This window comes from Alligator mississippiensis, chromosome 1, assembly GCF_030867095.1.
Source record: "Alligator mississippiensis isolate rAllMis1 chromosome 1, rAllMis1, whole genome shotgun sequence".
Lineage (NCBI taxonomy): Eukaryota > Metazoa > Chordata > Crocodylia > Alligatoridae > Alligator > Alligator mississippiensis.
In genome coordinates this window covers 276633677-276652823 of record NC_081824.1, presented here as the reverse complement: position 1 = coordinate 276652823, position 19147 = coordinate 276633677, and the positions used below count along the sequence as shown (strand labels likewise).

Here is a 19147-nt window from a genome sequence, read left to right as displayed (position 1 = left end):
CTTCTGTCAGAGCAGATCTGGTTTAAAGTGCACACTCTTTTTCAGGCCACCCAGCTCTGGTGTCACGTTATTCAGGGTGGCTTGGATATTGTGTGATCTGTATCTGGGATTACCATGGTCTGATTGAACTTATCTAGGGCCAGCATCACATTTTTTAATGACTCCATCACATTTTTTTACATTAAAACACGACATCGGCCATATAGGAGTCCAGTATATATAATGTGCATGAGTACACGTGTGTGCATACCAAGTTTCAGTTTCAGTGGCTCTCCTGTTTCCTATGCCATCTTTCCCTAGCACAAACTCCCTCTTGCAAACTCCTTAAAATTCCCAAATGTCTCTTTAGCTACAAAGCAGATAAGGAGTGTGGAAAGACAGCCTGTACTAGTTATCAGGTCTCCTCCTGTGAGTAAGTTCCACTAAACTAAATGTTGTGTGCTCATATGATGTGAGCTGTGAATGCCTCTTAAGGTTTTCACAACAATAAATCTCTAGTAGATCTTGGTTGCATGGCATGGGCGAGTTCAGAGATCTTGAGTCAAAGTGTTCAAAGTTAAGATCACTCTATAAATTTCCATTTAAAAGTTGGGCGGCTACCCCTTAAAAGGAAAAGCAATGGGAAGTTTAAAAAGGCTCCCAAGAAGGTGGTGAAGGGAAGAGATGCAAGACTATGTACTCTGCTATGAACAAATAACTGTGAATTGCTTAGCTGAGTCCCCCATCCTGAGGTGAGGAAGTCCAGGCCATTTGGTTGAGAGGGATGTGTGGAGTGTAGCTTCTTTACATTTGAATAGTTCTGTTATGTTTTGACAATAAAACCCAATTGGTGAGGCTATAGAAATGACTTAAAGCCACTCCTGTTCCTTGCTGGAGAAACTGAAGCTTGGATTTCAGTGTGTTAAGGAAGCATTAGGATTGCGCTGCTTAGCACCTTAGAGTCTGAAAATGACCAAGATCAGATTGCCCACATAATCCTCCTTTGAGGCTTTAAGATACAGGTTATATGGCATTACAGATAAAACTGAAGAACGTCATATAATGTTTTCCTAAAGACTGAAGGAATTCAGCACCTTTTTATAAATTTATAAATTTTCTGTTCCATGTATATCAGACAGCATGTTAAGTAAGATTATGTGAAAAGTGCCTCCACACACATAGTTTCAGAAGAACTGTAATAATAGGCAATGGTGTGGTTTGCTTTTCAAAAAATTGTGGTTGTATGAGTTTGGAATGTCTGCTTTATGCCATACTTGTGAGCTGAGCAGAAGTATATTCAGCATAGCTCGCATATTTTACACAAAATATATTAAAATATTCTAGACAGTATTATTTATTGACACTGTTTCTTATTATCTTCCCTCTGTAATGCCAGATATTCTTAGTGCCATAAGCACCACAGGATAATGACCAGTGGCAAAAGAAAATTATAACTAATGTAATTTTAGAAACTTCTTTGAAGCAACCTAAAATATGTTTTCTGTGGCTCACAATGATGGGACTTTAAGAGTCAGTGTCTTGGGATCTCCCTGGGCTAGATGCAACAGTTTTCCAACTGAGAAACTCCTTTTCCCAGTAAAATAAAACTCTCATCTCTAACCTTGAAGGGTTGTTGTACCTTAAAGCAACTAATGAGAGCCATGGGACTCTTCAGCCTGGAAAAGTGCAGGCTCAGGGGTGATCTGGTGGCCACCTATACATTTATTATGGGTGCTTACCAGGATCTGGGGGAACGTCTGTTCAGCAGAGTACCCCAAGGGATGACAAGGTCGAACAGTCACAAATTCCTCCATGACCATTTCAGGCTGGACATACAGAAGAACTTCTTCTTTACTGTCCGAGCCCCCGAGGTTTGGAATAGACTGCCGCTGGAGGTGGTTCAAGTACCTACTTTGAACGCCTTCAAGGTACATTTGAATGTTTATCTTGCCGGGATCCTATGATCCCTGCTGACTTCCTGCCCATGGGGCAGGGGCCTGGACTCGATGATCCTCCGGGGTCCCTTCCAGCCCTAATGTCTATGAACCTATGAAATTTAACTACTGACCCAGAATTTACTGATGTCTGTTCTACATTACATCTCAGATAAATGTAATTTTTTGGGAAAGGAAGTACATATATTAGGAGGACATATTTCTTCTCTTTCAGATTGGTTTTGAAACAAATAGCAGCTCTCTGAGGCTGCTAACAGTTTGTAGCATTTAGGAGAAGTAGGCAGAATGTACGCAGGGCAGCGAAAGTTGTATGCACAATGCAGTTAATCATAGGGGCTCATCCCCACGTTCAGAGGCATGTATTTCCAGGGCCAGAGAAAGCAGTGGCACACATTTGTGCTGTTGCTTTGTACCCCAGGGCACACCCCTACATGTGCACTCCAGCACACCAAATTGACCCAGATAGGGTAGGGGAGGCTGGGGCCAGTACCTGTGCTGGCCCCAGCAGCATTACTTGTGATTCTGGGGGCTCCTGGAGTAGCAGCAATGCTGACCTGGCTGCATGGAGCCTGACCAGCAGCCAGAGTGTGGCTCGACGTCCAGGCTCCATTTTTGATGGCGCACGCCACTGCTGCATATGTCACTCTGCTTTTTGTGGTGTTTTGTTGGTTTTTTTTTAATACCAAGGCATTGTGCTATCAAATTTTGGCACCATGCTGCAAATTGGCAGTGCAGCACACAGTTGCACAGTCACCATGTGCAGTTTGCAGTGCCCCAAACAGGTTTGAGGTGCCACAGACCACATGTGCGTGCTCATCTGGATGTGCCCAGGGAGTTTATCTGCATTAAATTCACATAAACATGTATATGTTTATATACATGTTTGTGTGTGTATAAAATGATAAACACAATACCTCAGGTACAATGTTTAATCCATAGGTCATTTTAATAAGGATCTTTTATTGTTTAGTTTATGGGATCTCTCCATTTAAAATAAATATGAGTATATTCTGTATGCTATAAACATACCTAATCCACATGTAATGTGTATATTTTTCCCCAAAGGTTATATAATCATAGCACATTGTTAGTTCTATAGTACACATAGATAATATCATCTAAGATTTAATCATGGGTACCTATGGGAATTATTTTATATTAAGTCTAAAAGTGGTTTGTGCAACCATTCAATAAACAGGTGTGAGTTGCTCTCTTACAGCTTTATCTTGTTATCTCTCTTCTATCTTTCTCTCAGTCCCTTTCAATAGGCATAATTTGCTAGGTACACTACTTTTGTACTGTTGCTAACTTCTCTGTATTTGGATTATACTCCCTTTGGGAAGCCCACACAGCCATCCCATGCATTTCAAAGTCAGTAGAGAGCCTGTGTGAATATTGCTGCTTTGGTGAATCAAAGCCCATAATATTGCTTGAAATGTGAAGCTAAAATCTGGATTATCCAAACCAGATAGTTGTCAAAATCCTGAGGACTGAAGCTTTTGAGGCAAGCTTTGAACTTTTTTTTTCTTTAAGAGCATTATCATCTGTGTGCATAATACTCGTTTCCTATTTAGAGAACAAAGGGGTGCATACTATCCTTCCACAGATAAACCCATCAGAAGATAAACTGGGTCCCATTGTTTGAGTCTTTTCTTCATAAAGAGAGCACTTTGAGCCAGCCCAAGGGATGGGGGCATGGATGGGTGTGGTGTGTAAAATAAGTAGATTTCAATGGATTGTCTGGGAAATGTGAGTAGAAGTCGTGTGTGCTCAGGAACAGTTATGTGCTTTGTAGCAGGCTCCAAGACCTCTTCCTGATATGTGACAATGGCTTTTATGAAGTCACAAAATCTGAACCTCATGTCTGGGCCCCAGATCCTTCCCTTCAAGGGGTATTACTGATGGTTTCCATTAGCAATGAATGCAAAGTTTCTAGTTTGCAGGTGGAACTTTTGCCACATTTATTGGTCCCCCTCCAACTCTTGGTCTGGAATGGCACCTCCAGATCACTAGAGCCCTAGTGCCAAAGGTCCCAGGGAAGGCTGCTCAGTTCTTCCCCAGGACAGATTAGAACTGTTTGCTGTGGGGGTAAAGCTACTCCTTCCACAGGCCCAGAAGAGGGAGGTGTGCTATGTAATGGAGGAGAGCATATCCTCAAAGAGTTGGGGATGTGAAATTTCAAAAACATTCAGCTGCACTAATGTTTCTCCCAGTGCTGCATATTACAGGAGAATTTTATATCCTGCTTGATATGAAGAGAGACAGCTATCTTTCTCTGCACATCCATTCCTTAATAGACTACACTGTTCAGTCAGAGACTTCTTTCCCTATCATCAGAGATCTATGCAGGGGGGATGCAGCAAAGACTAGGTGAGCTGGGTGGAAATGTGAGTAGGATGGGACATGAGTGGGAAGACCTGAGACAAAGCCAGAGGAATTCACTTTTGCTCTGCCGACCCTCTCCAGCAAAAGTAATAGAGCTTCAGCCTGCATAGCCCTGCTGAGGGCTGTTGTGGTCAGGGAGCCAGGCCAAAAGCATTGTAAACGAATGGAGTCTCCACACACCGATTGCCTTGGCCTTCCACTTAGCCCCCAGAATCCATCAGGCTTAATATAAAAAGGGGAACTTCCCCCCCTACTTTGAAGGAATGGTTTGGCAGAATCTTCCAAAAAAATTCTTGGGAAACTTTTCTTCCTTGGCTCTTTATAAGTTAGGAAAGAATTTGGCCTTGTAATTTTATCTCATTTTCATATTAGTGCTCCAAGGAAATGTTTCATATTGCATGTAGAACAGGACTATCTAACTGGTGGCCCAAAGGCTGAATCCAGAAGAGTTACCATGTGGGAGGGACTGGAGTGCCCGAGCTGCACACGCAGGAAAAGCAAAGAAGGGAACCAGGCTCCCTCCACTGCATGCTGGTGGATGGTGCATGCTCCCAGGAGAGGGAAGGGGTATTGTATCCACCACAGTGGCTAGGGTTGGATGGAGCCAAGCTGATGTACCGTGGGGAGCGGAGGGGAGTGAACTGCTTAATTAGTGAGCATGTCTTGCAGGGGCAGAGCTGGGCTGCCCAGCTTCCCCCCTTTTCCCAGCTGTGGACATTGCGTGTGCAGCACCCTACCCTTGGCTATGTGGGTTGTGTGATGGGATCCAGGACCCACCTGCCTGTACTGTGGGGGTGTGGGTGTGCTTCCTGCATGGCATGCACATCTGGGAGGGTGAGGATCCAAGCTGCCCACACTCTGGATGCAGTGTGCAATGGTTGGGTGCCTCATGTAGCACACATGCAGCCAGGAGAGGTGAAGATTAGGTTTGCCTGCATTATGTGAGCAGTAGTGGAGGGGGTTGCACTGTGTAGCCCATGGGGTGGAGGAAGGGAGCCAGGGGGGCACCCGCCAGCATGCCATGCAGCCTCTTGGTCTGTGGTCCATGTTGTTTGCAGCCCCTGGATGCCCAGAGGTCTGACAGCCCTGATGTAGGGAAGTAAACTTAAAGAACAATTTGCATAGGAAAATGCTGTTATAGTATGACTTGCTGATTTTTTTTTACCCTCTTGCTCTCAAGATGTCAGGCTGAAGAAGAGTGGAAATACTAATGCAAATTTGGAAAAGAATAATGAGTAAATTACATGCTCTTGGTGAAAATAAGGGCATATTGTTGCTTATGTTTTAAAAACTAACTGGGCTCAGGGACTCCTGCAGGCACATTGAAGCATCAAGGCTATTATCTGAATATTTTAAAGCGTGTGAATATACTATCTTGCCAATCACTTCTTAGCTGCTAGAAAATGTTTGCATCTAGTCCAAGTAGTCACTAAAACTTTTTATTATTTCCCAATTCGTAAAAAGTGTGGTGGATGTTCACAGCAGAATGTTTACATCATACTCTTTAGAGTATTTCGACCTTATCTACTGTATTGTTCTGAAATCCGTATCACAAAAAGTATTTAAACCAGATCATTAACTCTTCAGTCATCCCAATTAATGATATACGAGAGTCTTATTAAAGTAATCCTTTTATGTGTGTTCTTTGCCTTGCAGATATCAGCCCACCAGCTCAAGGAGTGGATCATAGGCAGGTTCAGAAAGAGCTGGGAGATGTCATTGTCCGACTACATAATCCTGTTGTGCTGACACCCACTACAGTGCAAGTCACCTGGACAGTAAGGCTTTTATAATAACTTCCTTACTGACAGCTTTAATCTTGTTTACATGTCCCTGTAATTCTTTTTCTCCCCTGAAAAACTCTAGTCCTGACCTTAGTCCATGTGGCCAGATAAGTTAACAGTGTGCAGACAATGAAAAATGTGCTAATGGTATGTACACTATGTCTCTCTCTCTCTCTCAAACTCATTCAGGCTCAGAAGCTTCAGTGTATAGTAGAAAGCAAGTTAACTGACTGATAAAGAACGTGCTTTAGCAGTATGTGTCCCATATAGCCCATATAGTACAAAACAAGGTTGATCCATACACTACTCTTAAGGAGTGAGCTCAATATAATAATCAAAGTTAAGATAAGAATTAAAGATAAATGATGTGTTATTCATCACTCACCACTTCAGTCCATGGGGAGCTTCTACAATATCTCATTACCTGATGACCCTTACACAGTCTTCCTAGAGGGTAGATGTGGGAAGGACAGGCGTTCATTTTGATGAAGCATGGTTAGTTATGTAGTGGTATTTGGTTTTATAGCATGAACCTTGGCTTTGTTCAGTGGACATCCCTATATTAAACAAAGCCCACATCTTTTTGGCATTGTCTGCAGCATTTTTATTTGAGCGGTCAAATTATTGGGCTTATGCTCCTGAGAACTAAGTTTATAGTATGTGGCTTTCAAAATGCTACATACAGTATTTGTTTCCTGGAGCTTCAGTGAAAGGATTTGTAACCATAGAAGCAAAGAGTTCTTAGGGCATTACACACCACAAATGAGTGCTTTATTCTTCAGGCGTTCCCTTCCCTGTGGAGGGACAAACCAGAGATGGAGATGGAACTAAGTAGCATAGTAGCGCACAGTCTTTGAATTATCATTTTATATTGAATGAATTATGCTGTTGGGATATACACAGTACAGAGTAGAACATTTTTAATATATGTATTGTCATTGAAGCATGGGGAAAATATATGTAGGGGACTGTAATATAGAAGAGGAAGTAAAAAAGCAAGGCTTCAGATTTTCCAGAAGCAGCACAAATGGCTCTTGTCACTTCCCTGTTAAGACAGATTACAGTATAGGCATGGGGGGTGAGGGGGAGAAGGGTAGGGACAGGCTTGGAATAAAATGGGAATCCAGTGCCCCTGGAAGATCTAATAAACTATTAATTCCCCTGTAACAAGCCCTGCTACTCTGGATTGGCATACGGGAATATATATAACTACACACAAAGCTCCTGATACTTATCTGCATAAGTTTCACAGAACCAGAAATTACAACCAGTATTACAACCAGAACCAAATAGCACAGCCTTCCATAGTGTCACTAGCCTATTGCAAATGGGCCTAGTCCTAAGGTTCTATGAGCTTCCAAGTACGGGTGGAGTCTGGTCATGGTTTTCAGCTTTGTATATAAGGTATGCTGCCAAATTCAGACTTCTTACAGCCCTTGTTTGGTATTTAAGGCTGTGTGTACACAAAATGAGAGGCATGTGTGCACAACACTTTAAAGCGGGCTAAATGCTTTTGCACCACATTTGTGGTGTTGGTGTTTGCACACATTGGCGGTGTATTGCGCATTAATTCCATCCGCTATAGGAAATTTGGCAGCATAATGCACCTAAAATGACTTGGGGTGCAGCAAACTAAAACTCCTTTGAGGAGTTTTCATTTCCTGCCCCTACAGCCGCAGAGCAAAGCACTGGGCTCCGTGAAGCTCCATGGCTCTGTAGGAAGCCCTGCAGGCAGCCTGACAGCAGCCTAGGAAAGCAGCTCTGCCCAAAAAAAGCGGTGAGCCTGATCTTTTTCCTTGTCCCCCCTGGAGCCTGCCTGCCTGCCTGAGTTGCGCAGGGATCTGGTGCTTCCCTCTGTGGCTACGGTGCCCCCCGAGACAGCCTGAGCTGGGTGCCTGTGGGCGGGTGCTGCCGGGGGTGGGGAGGGGCCACAGGTGCTGCGGAGGGAAGCACGAGCATCCCCCAGCCCACCTGCAGCCCAGGGACTATTCCGCCCACCGGCAGCTTGGCCTCCCCCCCCAATGCTGGAGAGGCAGGTTAGTCAGCGGGGTGTGTGCACGATACGGGGATTTAATCAGCCCCAAATCGAAGCAGTGTTTTTAAAAATCCACCAGTTCAATTTAGGGGCTCTGTTTCATCTACACACACCCTAAGACATAAATCAGCCACCCCAGACTAGCAGTTAAGAGCACTAGAGAGCTTTCAGACCACAAGAGATCTTTAAAAAATTACAAATGAACAAAGATACATGCTTCTTTATTCCGATCTCATCCTCACTATGAGTCTGGGGCCTTTATCCTTCAAAGGGGAGGGCTTTCTCCTGCCTTCTTTCTCTCCAGCTGGTTTTCAATGTGACAATAAATCACCCAGTTTTAAACTCAGTCTCTAGCTTCTTATGTGGTTTCTAGATGAAAAACTCCGGTCCTTTTCCCAGCCAATCTGCCCACCTTTCAATATGGCTGGGTTAAAAGTTCCACTATTCAGAGACTGTATCTCTGAGAAGATCCTTCAAGGAGGAGACAAGCCCTTCTCCATGGCAGGGCAAGGTGGTTGTCTGGAATGCATTTCAAGAGGTTTTCCCGAGCAAACTTAAATATGTGTTCAGTACATGTTCAAAATGGAGATTCTAATACAAATGGGATTCACAGCTGGATCCAGATATAACCCAGTGGGCGTGTCTACATGTGAATTAATGTACTCTAGTTAATGCACATTAAATCTAGTACCTCCACTGTGAGGTAGTAGGAAAATGTGCATTAGCCTGTCGTAATGCTCCTTAACTAAAGAGCATGGGATGTCTATGCTTGTGCTCCAGGGTGGAGGGTGCTGAGGGGGTTCTTTAATTAGAGCCTTCTAATTAAAGTGCCAGCAACATCACATGTATTCAGTCAGCATCCTGCGCTTCAAAATGGTGACGGGGGCACTGAAAATAAAACTCATTTGACAAGTTTTGAGTGACACTTAATGCACATTAGCCTATTTTAATGCACATTAACTAAATAGCATGTTTCTAGTGACACTTAAATGCACATTAAAACAGGCTAATGCACATTAAAGTGCATGTGCAGACATGCCCAGGATGTCCTGCAAGGGGGGAATAAAAATGATATGAATGACCCCTCCTCTGAGTTACCCACATTGGACTTGTGTAGAACAGGAAATTATATATTTTTGTAAGGAAAATATGCATTTGTATCATTGCTGATACCAACTGCAAGGTCCCCTGCGGTGAAAAGAAGTGACCTGACAAGCACACTGCAACCACTAGTGCTATGCCAGCATTGCCCGAGGGAAGAGAGAAACCAAAACAAAAGGGAGCTGTTAATTAGAATGTTTCCAGCAACCAGGACAAATCCAATTAATTAACCCCAGTCTGCAGGATAGCAACCATGCTATCCAGAAAATAAAGCCAACATTATTAATATAACAAAACTACTCAGCTCAGCTAGTATCCAAAAGATCAACATCCCAGAAGAGACTCTTTCTCTTTGCTTTTTGCTGTATGAAATGGCCTGGCACATAAGAAGCTCCCTATCTAGCATTCTGACTCCTGGCAGACTGGCATCCATCACTGAATTTCTTTGCATTTTGTTGATTTATTTGAATTATTTTCACAAATAATTGTTCTAAATCAGAGCTCAAAAGTCTAGAAACTGTTCCTCAGTACTCAGCTCTACTTAGCATACTGCATGAACACATAGGCATGCTTTCCTTTTGTATCTCCATCCAAAAAAACACACTTTTAAAAGAAAGTTGACTGTGCAAAAGCAAGTACTTAGAAAGGAAGAATGCCAGAAATAAGGTCTCCTGTATACTATTAGTTGGATTCCCCTTGTGGCTATGCATTATATGACAAAGTCTGTAATTACCTGTTCACATATTTTTTTACCCACAGAACTGCCTGAGTGAGTGGGTATTTATTCATTTTTTTTCAGTGTGTGGCCCCAGGTCTTACTTAACTGATATCACAGAAGACTGAATACAAGATTTTTTTCTCATGGTTTTTTCTGCGGTGCTTTTACCATAATATTTGTGAAACACCTGGGTATTAATTAATATGTCTTCACAGCACCTCCATGATATTAGAGGTTGGTATTGCCAACCCCATTTTGCCCATAGAGACAGAAGCACAGAAATAGAACTAAAAGCTTCAATGCTCAGTGTGAAACACCTAGAACCCATTCCATTCTCCCCTCTAGAAGATTTGGCATTTTGCACTGAATATATTCAAAGCACACCTGGCTGATTTCAGCTGCAGTTCAGGAGTTTTAGTTCCACCTCTCTCATATTGGGTGCATTATGAGGAACATGCAGTGAGTGGCCAACTGTGAAGTTTAGTTTAAGAGCCTTCCCAAGCAATCATAAAGGAACTCTGAGGTGGAGGCAGCGATAGGAGGATCCAGGGAAGCAGTCAGTTGCCATAACCATGAGACTGTTCTTTATTCCTGCAACAATCTGTGTATTCACTACACACTTCGGCAGCAAATGGAGGGGGGGAAAGGGTCAGGGGGCATGATCCAGATAACCAGCTTTCTGATCTTTGTGTAAATTGCAGCGCAGGTTGGTGAGAAGTTTCAGTTCTGTTGAAGCAGCATTTTGTGATAGAAAATGGTCAAAATGAAACTTTTCAACCATCTCTAATAGGGAGCCCTCCTGGTGTTCCGTCACTTCAAGAATGCAGCCCGCTTCCCCTGCTGTGCACTTCCATTCTGCTTTCATTTCCTTTCCCTTTCTTCTCTCCTGCTCCCCAATATTGTTTTCCCTCTTGACCACGAGTCCCCAGAAGCCTTTTAATGATTTATCTTTTTTTTTCTCTTGAGCCTTCCCATGAATGTAAGAAAGTTGATTCCTGATAATGATATTAGACAAGTGAATGAGCTACCTGACTCTCTCCCATCTTGCTATCTCTGACTGCTGCTGGCCATCCCACACTGATATATCTCAGTGTTGGATGTTGATTTTAAAAAGAATGACAGAAATAAGAAATAGAGCAGTCCCTTAAGCAGCTGTACTGTGAAGTATACAGCAGCTCTAGCTGTGTACTACAGAGTAAGCTTTGGAGTAGTATCCACTGGGTGAGACCATGAACCTTTAGTAGCCTTCATGGATACGCATTAAAGCTTCCAAAAGTTGTGAAAGTCAGTTCTTACAGGGCACAAACTAAGCAAGTACAGTACCTTGAAAAATCTTGTATATTATTCTGTACAGATGGAGAATTGCTGTGGAGATTTCTGCAGGTAGAATTTTATTCAGGATATTCTAGGAGGGTAATTTACATACAAAAGAGTTATTCTGCAAAATGTCTTTAGACTGCAACTTAGTGGTCTCATCATCAGACAGCCACAGTGGTAGTGTATTCTAAGTTAAAAATGTCTGTGCCATGATTCTGATAGCTGTATTGTTATAAAAGCAGTCAAATAAGCTATCCTACCAGTCTACTTATGATATTGTTCCTGTTATGATGTTACCTCTCAGAATGTTAATCTTTTATTCACCCATGTTAGATTATTTCAGATGTAGAGAGAGTAGGAAGTGGAAACATATGATTACTCCAAGTAACAGATAATCATATACATTTCATATATGAGAGAGAGAGACTTAGGTAAATATTAGGTGTGTATTGGCCTCGAAATTTTTGTCACACATCAGAAATTGAGTTTTTAATGGCCAAAACCTGTTGGCCTGAACCATATTTCTGGTTTCATTCTACACTGCTATTATAAAACTTTAGTCTGTTACTGGATGTCCACTACTGAGTTAACAGGTGTGGCTAGAAGTGCACATATGCAAATATCTGTATAGTTTTGAATGCAGGTATTGATAATTATCATGATATTTTGTGAATTTTCAACCATTCCCCTTGTGACAGCAGTTTTTACCCATCAATTCTTAAGGTTATCACAAAAGCACAAGCAACAATCTGAAAAAAAAATAGTAATGTTTTTAAGAAGTAGATAGAAAAATTAAATTAAATGATATTTGATTATTAAATGTAATGGCCATATACCACAATATAGGTTAAGATTTAAGTATTACAAAGTATGCAAAGGAGTTAACACTATGTTTTGAAGTAAACATGAGGTTCATAAAGTCTTTATGTCCGTAAAACATTTAATTAATGAAAGTCAAACATGGATAAAAACAATTTACCCTGATTTACAGACTCCCTTCATCTGGAAACAGCTGCTTAATGTTCTTCTTAAAAACACAGCTTGATTCTTTCAGTATTAACAAGCTATTATTGTGAGTTATGTCCTTCTTTCAGTGCATAAATTCACTTAAAGTGAATGTAGAGAAGTTTATAAAATGCAGGCTTAATGTTGTTGTAACATATGTTGCAAGGTTTTTAAGAGTGACAGTTTTGATGAAAGATATTTTTGCTTTGCTCTCATAAATTAAGCTTGCTTCTTCTTGTTTGCTGTGGGTTTTTTTAATGTCATAAGAAGTTGGTCCCTGAAGAACATAATGAACAGTGTAGTGAGGATATAGTAAAAGTGATGGAAAGAACAAGATTTTGGTTTGTCTTCTGTATTGGGCTCACTTTTTCATAGCCTAGCCCAAGCAATCATATCCCTAATTCTGGAAAATCTTTGGGTTAGTTAGCAAAGTAGATACAGAAAATCCCACTTGTTGAACCTCAGGTATAAAACTGAATTAAGCAACCAGCCAGCTATATGTCTAGACAGACACACACAATGTGTTGCTTGTTTCACTTTCTTTGGCACTTTGCTTGACAACCGCAGAAGTCAAGATCTTTTACCAGAAAAGATTTTTTTTTACTGCTTTTAGAGATTAAGCTACAAATTCATGCCAACATTACAGTAGCTTGGAGTCATTTGATTTGATACTTTTCTTACAGAGAAAAAAATAGTAACAACCTCTTCAAGATAATAGATTTTGAAGTGTTTTCCTTTCAATTGTGGTAACATTTATTGTTATGAAAGACAGGGTAGAATTGTTATATTACTGGATGCAATCCCAGTCCTGAATTCTGTTTGCCCAGCAACAAATAAAATACAAATATAAACATTACATCCCATCTGATGGTGTAAGTGTTTCATAATACCAGAATACAAATAGACTCCTTAGAACATTGGAAGCAACACGTTTTCTTGGTCAGTGGTTTTTCTCATCTGTCTATGTCTGTTTTACTTTTTGGAGTATCTCATGAAAGGTTGAGTGATAAGAGAAGTAGTGGACTAACTGAAAGTGTACAATGCATCTTCAGAGATCTGGCAATTTCTGAAAGTAATCTGTTTTTCCTTTCCTTCTTAGATTTCAGAACATTAGCATCCAAGTGACTTTAATAGCTTTACATGCAGTACTCATTATGCCAAATTGAATGAAAATTATCTGTTTATCATAGTTTTTGGTTTTATGCTTTGAGATTAGACTTGTATATCGTTAGACCTAATTAGAAAGAGTAAAACAAGGACATACCGCAAGAGGTGTATACATCTCTTTAAAAAAAATTTAGTGAAATTGGAGTAATCCACAAGATGTTTTGATTTTATATTTAGAGGAAATTAGCAGCACTAGTAACTAAATCATTTTCTCTTTCTCCTAAATGCAGTAGGTTGCATTTTTGTTTTAATTTTAATATGGATTAAGTACTTTAAATATGTATACTAATATACCATTCACTACCATTTTTAGGTTGACCGCCAGTCCCAGTTTATTCAGGGCTATCGAGTCATGTATCGTCAAACGTCAGGACTGCCTTCTCCAACCGTGTGGCAGAATTTAGAAGTCAAAGTTCCCACCGAGCGCAGCGCTGTCCTAATCAACTTGAAAAAAGGTGTAACTTATGAAATTAAAGTTCGACCATATTTCAATGAGTTCCAAGGAATGGATAGTGAATCCAAGTCTGCCCGTACCACTGAAGAAGGTTAGTAAAATTGTGAAATGAATTGACAGGTTCTTCCATCTTGGGCTGGAGAATTATGTTCACTGTGATAATTGCACTAATAATTATGCTCCATTTAGTTCCAGTGCCTTGTGTTTGTTAGATGGCTTTTGAATTCATCCTAACACATTCCTCTGAGTGTTATAATATTACTGGATCTTCATTGATGAGTCTTAAAGCTCTCTCCAAAAGAATACTCTTATTTCTCTTTATTACATATAACAAGTGACTTCGGATTTCTGACACATCGTCTGCAACTGGATTTCATTTAAAGAACCAGTTCTGTTGGTATAAAGCAGCGGTTGGCAACCTGCAGTCCATGGACTGGGTCTGCAAAGAAGTTGGATTTGGCCCAGGAAGGTCTAACCAGTCTCAGATCAGCTCAGGGAATCAGGCAGAACACAGCAGCACTGAGCCACCCATCCTTTCTACAGCCCTCTCTGCTGCTCTCTTCTATGTGTGCTTACCCTCACTACAGATGGGCTGGGTATCTGCAGCAAAGATTAGTTCAGGCAGCTTAAACTCCCTGCAGGGCAGAGATTGTGGCCCATGGTAGGGGCACAAGCTCCAGTTCATGGCAGCAAAAAGTTGCTGACTGCTGGTATAAAGGATTCTAGAGGTGACTGTGGGGAGGAAGTCTTGCAGTAACAACCTTTTCTGAGTAGGAAATGAAGATGGAGGCATGGCTAGTGGGGGGAGGATGAGTGAGCTTTCCAACAGGTCACTTACCAAGGCTGGATTAGAATTGGAAAGTTTCTGGTCCCATTGCTCAGACCATAAAACTCAGATTACATTTCAGATCCTGCCTGTAACTAGAATGCAGAAAAGCTAAGGTTGGCCCTAGTAGTACAACACCCATAAAACCGCTCTTTTTGATATAGTGAAATCAATTTCCTTTTACTGTATCCTCAGTGTCAGGAAAATATCCTTAAACCATAAATCAAAATACTTGTGTTATAGAAACAGTAACCAATTTACAATGTGAAAAATGAAGAAACAAGGATCTTTACATCATGCAGGGTGGAAACATTGTTCAGCTTACATGGAAACACTTTTAGGATTGCACTATAATGAAAAGTGGAGCAACTACACTGGCTTTGACATAATTATTTATTCATTTCTCTTAGACCACTTTTTAAGAAGTAGCTATTCAGTCTAGCCATCTGATTATGCCTGGTGCCACTGCATTAGGGCTATCTGATTATGGAAGAAGTAATGGAAAATGGTCTTGTGGCCAAAGATGGAAGGATGGTTTTGATGCCAGGATACAAACATAGAGTCATGAGATCTGTGTTCTTTTCTCAGCTCTTCCATTTGAGACCTACGTATGTAACACTAACCGAGATTCACCATTCATACTTGCTTTTGGTGTTTCGGCCATAATCTGTCTTCGCAAGATCCATTAAAACATGGATCTAGACTATCTACATTACACTGTTAGTGGTAATATTTTACATTTAATTCCACAATGACTGTAAAGTGCTTTATAATCCTAAAATGGTATGTGCCACCATCACCATTATTATTATCCTTTTACCTTCATACATTTTATAGCTATTATACAAGTAAGCAAGCCTTGCAGAAACTGTAGGCTAGGTACTTACTCTTCCTACCTTACAGATAGGCAAATGGGGTGTTGTGTGAGTCACTAAAGAGCACAAAACAGGTCACTGTCCAAGGCTGGATTAGAATTGGAAAGTTTCTGATCCCATTGCTCAGACCATAAAGGCTGGCTTAGACTATAAATCCTAAATTGTTCAGGAAAGGTTAGCGTCACTGCTGTATGAATAAAGCCCTTTTTAAAGATTGAAAAAGAAAATTGGAGAAAAGCTTTGTAGGTTGAAATTGTTTTGCTAGAATTAACGGTAGGATGTTTCCCTTCCTAGAGAACATTCTCCTTGTCCCTTCTCAATTGATTTTTGCTGTTTATTTAGTTCATCTAACTGTCTCCTGCTAAAGTTCAATTAAGAACCACTGAAAAAGAGAGAAGATTTGGTATCTCTACTCTATTTCTGTGCAGTACTTGAGGAGTGACATTTTCATTTATAACCCTCATCTCCCAGAAGGGCCTGTCAGGTAATTTCCTACCTTAAAGGCCACTTTCTTCCTGTGGAATAATTTCCACACAATGGCAGACAAGGTTCTTTGGGTAAACCCGAAAGGTTGCAAAGAACAATTTTTCCAACTATTTAGTTGGTCTAATAAAAAATATCACATTTACTCGAAGAAACGTGTGTGCCTATGTTCTTAGACCAGCACAGCTACAACCAACACCCACTTTACACACAGTGGAGATTTTTAGACCCTTCTTTGCCTACAGATATGTTAAAGCACAGTCCATGTTTTATTGTGTAGATTAATGTAACCTGCAACCATCCTTTTTACTGGTATCTCCTTCAGTAATGCAAGACCTATAATAAATAGTAGTATCACCAGTCAAATATCAGCCACTGTAAATGATTTTTTCTTTCCCATATTAAATTGTTTAGCTGATAAGTTTCTTTTTTTCCCCTTTCTCAAAAAAAATAAATAAATAAAATCCCAATAGGCAACACAAATGTCCACATACAAATTAGTAAATTCATTAAGTCCCATGGACATTTCCTTTGGACTTTATAACTATCTTGGTGTTCATACTTTCTCAAAACTTTTATTTTTTACAGTTATCCTACTTTGTGCATTGTCAGATGACTAGTTTGAAAATCAAACTATTTAGTGATGACTTTTTAAAAAGTCAGGTCACAATATATTTAGGAAAATAATTTGGAAGAGTGATGTGAGAACTGTACATTTTTTTTGCAACATCAAAATGTGGAGATCTAGCAAAGGCAAGGCATGACTAAAAAGAAGTATCAGGTTTTTACTGTATTGAATTTTACATGGAATGTTACTTCTGAAGCCTACCTCCAAAAATCAATTTCACTGCAGTTAGACTTTTCCTCTAGATCAGACATTTGTCACAATTCAGTATCCATTCATCTCCTACCTCTTTGGCCTTGTGAAAGTAACAAATGGAATTCTGTTTGGTTATGTCTGGAAAGATGAGCAGCGATTTGGGTTCTTTCATATCTGTAGGAAGAAGCTGAGCACTGGAATAATTGACCTGTCAAGAATCAGGCAAGGTGTTCTCCACAAGCCAGCAGCAAGGGAAATGAAAAACCAGTTTTAAAAATGTTATTTTTCAATGTGGTCTATTTAATAACTTCAGCAGTGTCAGACAAGCTGCTTAATTTATATCATGGTGCCAGTTTATAGAGTGATTTTATCATAGAGAGAGAATGTAGAGCAGTGATATGTAAAATATACATCTGTATTTGTGTGTGGTAGGGGTGCTCACATTAAAAGAGAGCTGGCCAAATAATTATGTTAATGCTAATTTATTTAGCATTTCCATTTGTCTTTTGTCTTCATAAATTATCCCAAAGCAGATCACAGTTTCCCCTAGCATACTCACTATTTCATGGAATAACATTGGGACTAGAGTTTGGTCCATATGGTGTTTGTGTTCAGTTCACTGCAAATATATGGACTGGTCATAAACCAGATTCACCAGATACTGTGTTCACGTGCAGTCTAGTCCCTGCTTGCATTAGCCAGGTGCTGAGATAAAGGCTTCAGATTGCACCTATGAATTTCACTTTGTTAAACAACTATCCTATATTTAATAATATAGACTAGTATATAGTATATTACCTCTTCAAACTGGCTATTATGATGAAGAGTCAGGGCAGTAAATTCATTCACTAGAATAGATATAGAGCACAAATGCAAGGACATATCAATTTAGCTGAAATGATTTTTTAATACAATATTGGAATGAATATTTTTTAAAATATATCTTTCAGTGCATGTGTTGCTCTATGTCTTTGTGTATAGGAAATGTATCTTTCCATACACCTGGCATAATGAATCCTATACATTTTAAGAAAAAATGTGAATCCATTTCAGCATAGTGCATTATATTTCAAAACAACAGCTTAATATTATTCTCTGCCATTATTATCACTATTATTATTTTCTTTTAAAATCAGGTACTAACAGCAAAAATATATAAGCTTTATTCACATTTCTATGTTAAAGAACTGATAGGATTTATATAAATACCCATTTTAACACATGATTTCATTCTCTTTCACTTTCTGTAAAAATAAGGGTGTTATTACACATTACAGTTCACATGTGCTACCTCTAAGGAATGTTAGATGGTATTAAAATTGGCACATGTTGTGAGCAGTCGCACATTGAGGGTTAATACGTTCACTAATGTGTACAATTCTGAGTTGCTGCTAGACAGCTGCAAGCAGGGGCATGGCTAGGAGCTGCCAAGTCTATCCCTTGGCTCCCCAGCTCAGTGGCTGTCCAGCAGTTCCCCATTCACCTGCCCCACCTCCTGGGGCTCTGTAGAAGCTCCCCACTCCAGAAAACCCAATAAGGAAAAAAAATTCTTGAAGTTCTTGATCCCTTAAGGATTTGAGTAAGATAATGAGAAAATGAATGGAGCTGTCCTTGGACAGGAATATCCTGGACTGAGAAGTTTCTGTGTCTTTCAAAACTTAGCAAACCTGACCCACAAAAGTGAGTGAGATAAAATTGGTGTTCTGGATGATAGATTGTCCGTGGAGGGGAAGAGATAGAGAAAGGCTGGGGATGGTGCATTCTGGGATATTGGAGGACTGTAAGTTGCTGGTATCGGCCTGGTAGCAGAGCAGATTCCAACCCGAGCTGCCTTACACCAGGTAGAAATAATCATCGCCTGAAAAGGTGTAACTTTGATACATTGACAGGGCACTTAGCTCATCTTTTCCTGCTTTCATGCACAGGCACTGCCATCTTAACACATGGGAAAAATAACAATACCTTACAGTTCGGTTGTTGAGTACACCAATTTTATACTCAGTCTGACTAAGAAGGGTTTCTCTAGATCTTATAGTTTCATAGTTTCATAGTTGGTAGGGTCAGAAGGGACCTGAGCAGATCCTCAAGTCCGACCCCCTGCTGTGGCAGGAAAGGATGCTGGGGTCAAGTGACCCTGGCTAGATGATTATCTAGCCTCCTTTTGAAGATCCCCTGCCATTTTGAAGTGTGGGAACACTGATACATGCTTTCAGTGCTCTCAGAGCCACCCTAATTAAAACATC

The 19147-nt window shown here is 40.4% G+C and overlaps 1 protein-coding gene across 13 annotated transcripts in view; it reads left to right on the top strand.

Moving 5' to 3' along the window:
* ROBO2 (roundabout guidance receptor 2) overlaps positions 1-19147 on the top strand; it is a 666866-nt gene that overhangs the window by 552485 nt on the left and 95234 nt on the right. For all 13 annotated transcript variants that reach the window (XM_059720636.1, XM_059720642.1, XM_059720638.1 and 10 more), the window contains exons 14-15: positions 5976-6097; positions 13760-13991. In XM_059720636.1, coding sequence (XP_059576619.1) covers positions 5976-6097; positions 13760-13991 — 354 coding nt within the window. The remainder of the gene's footprint in view (positions 1-5975; positions 6098-13759; positions 13992-19147) is intronic.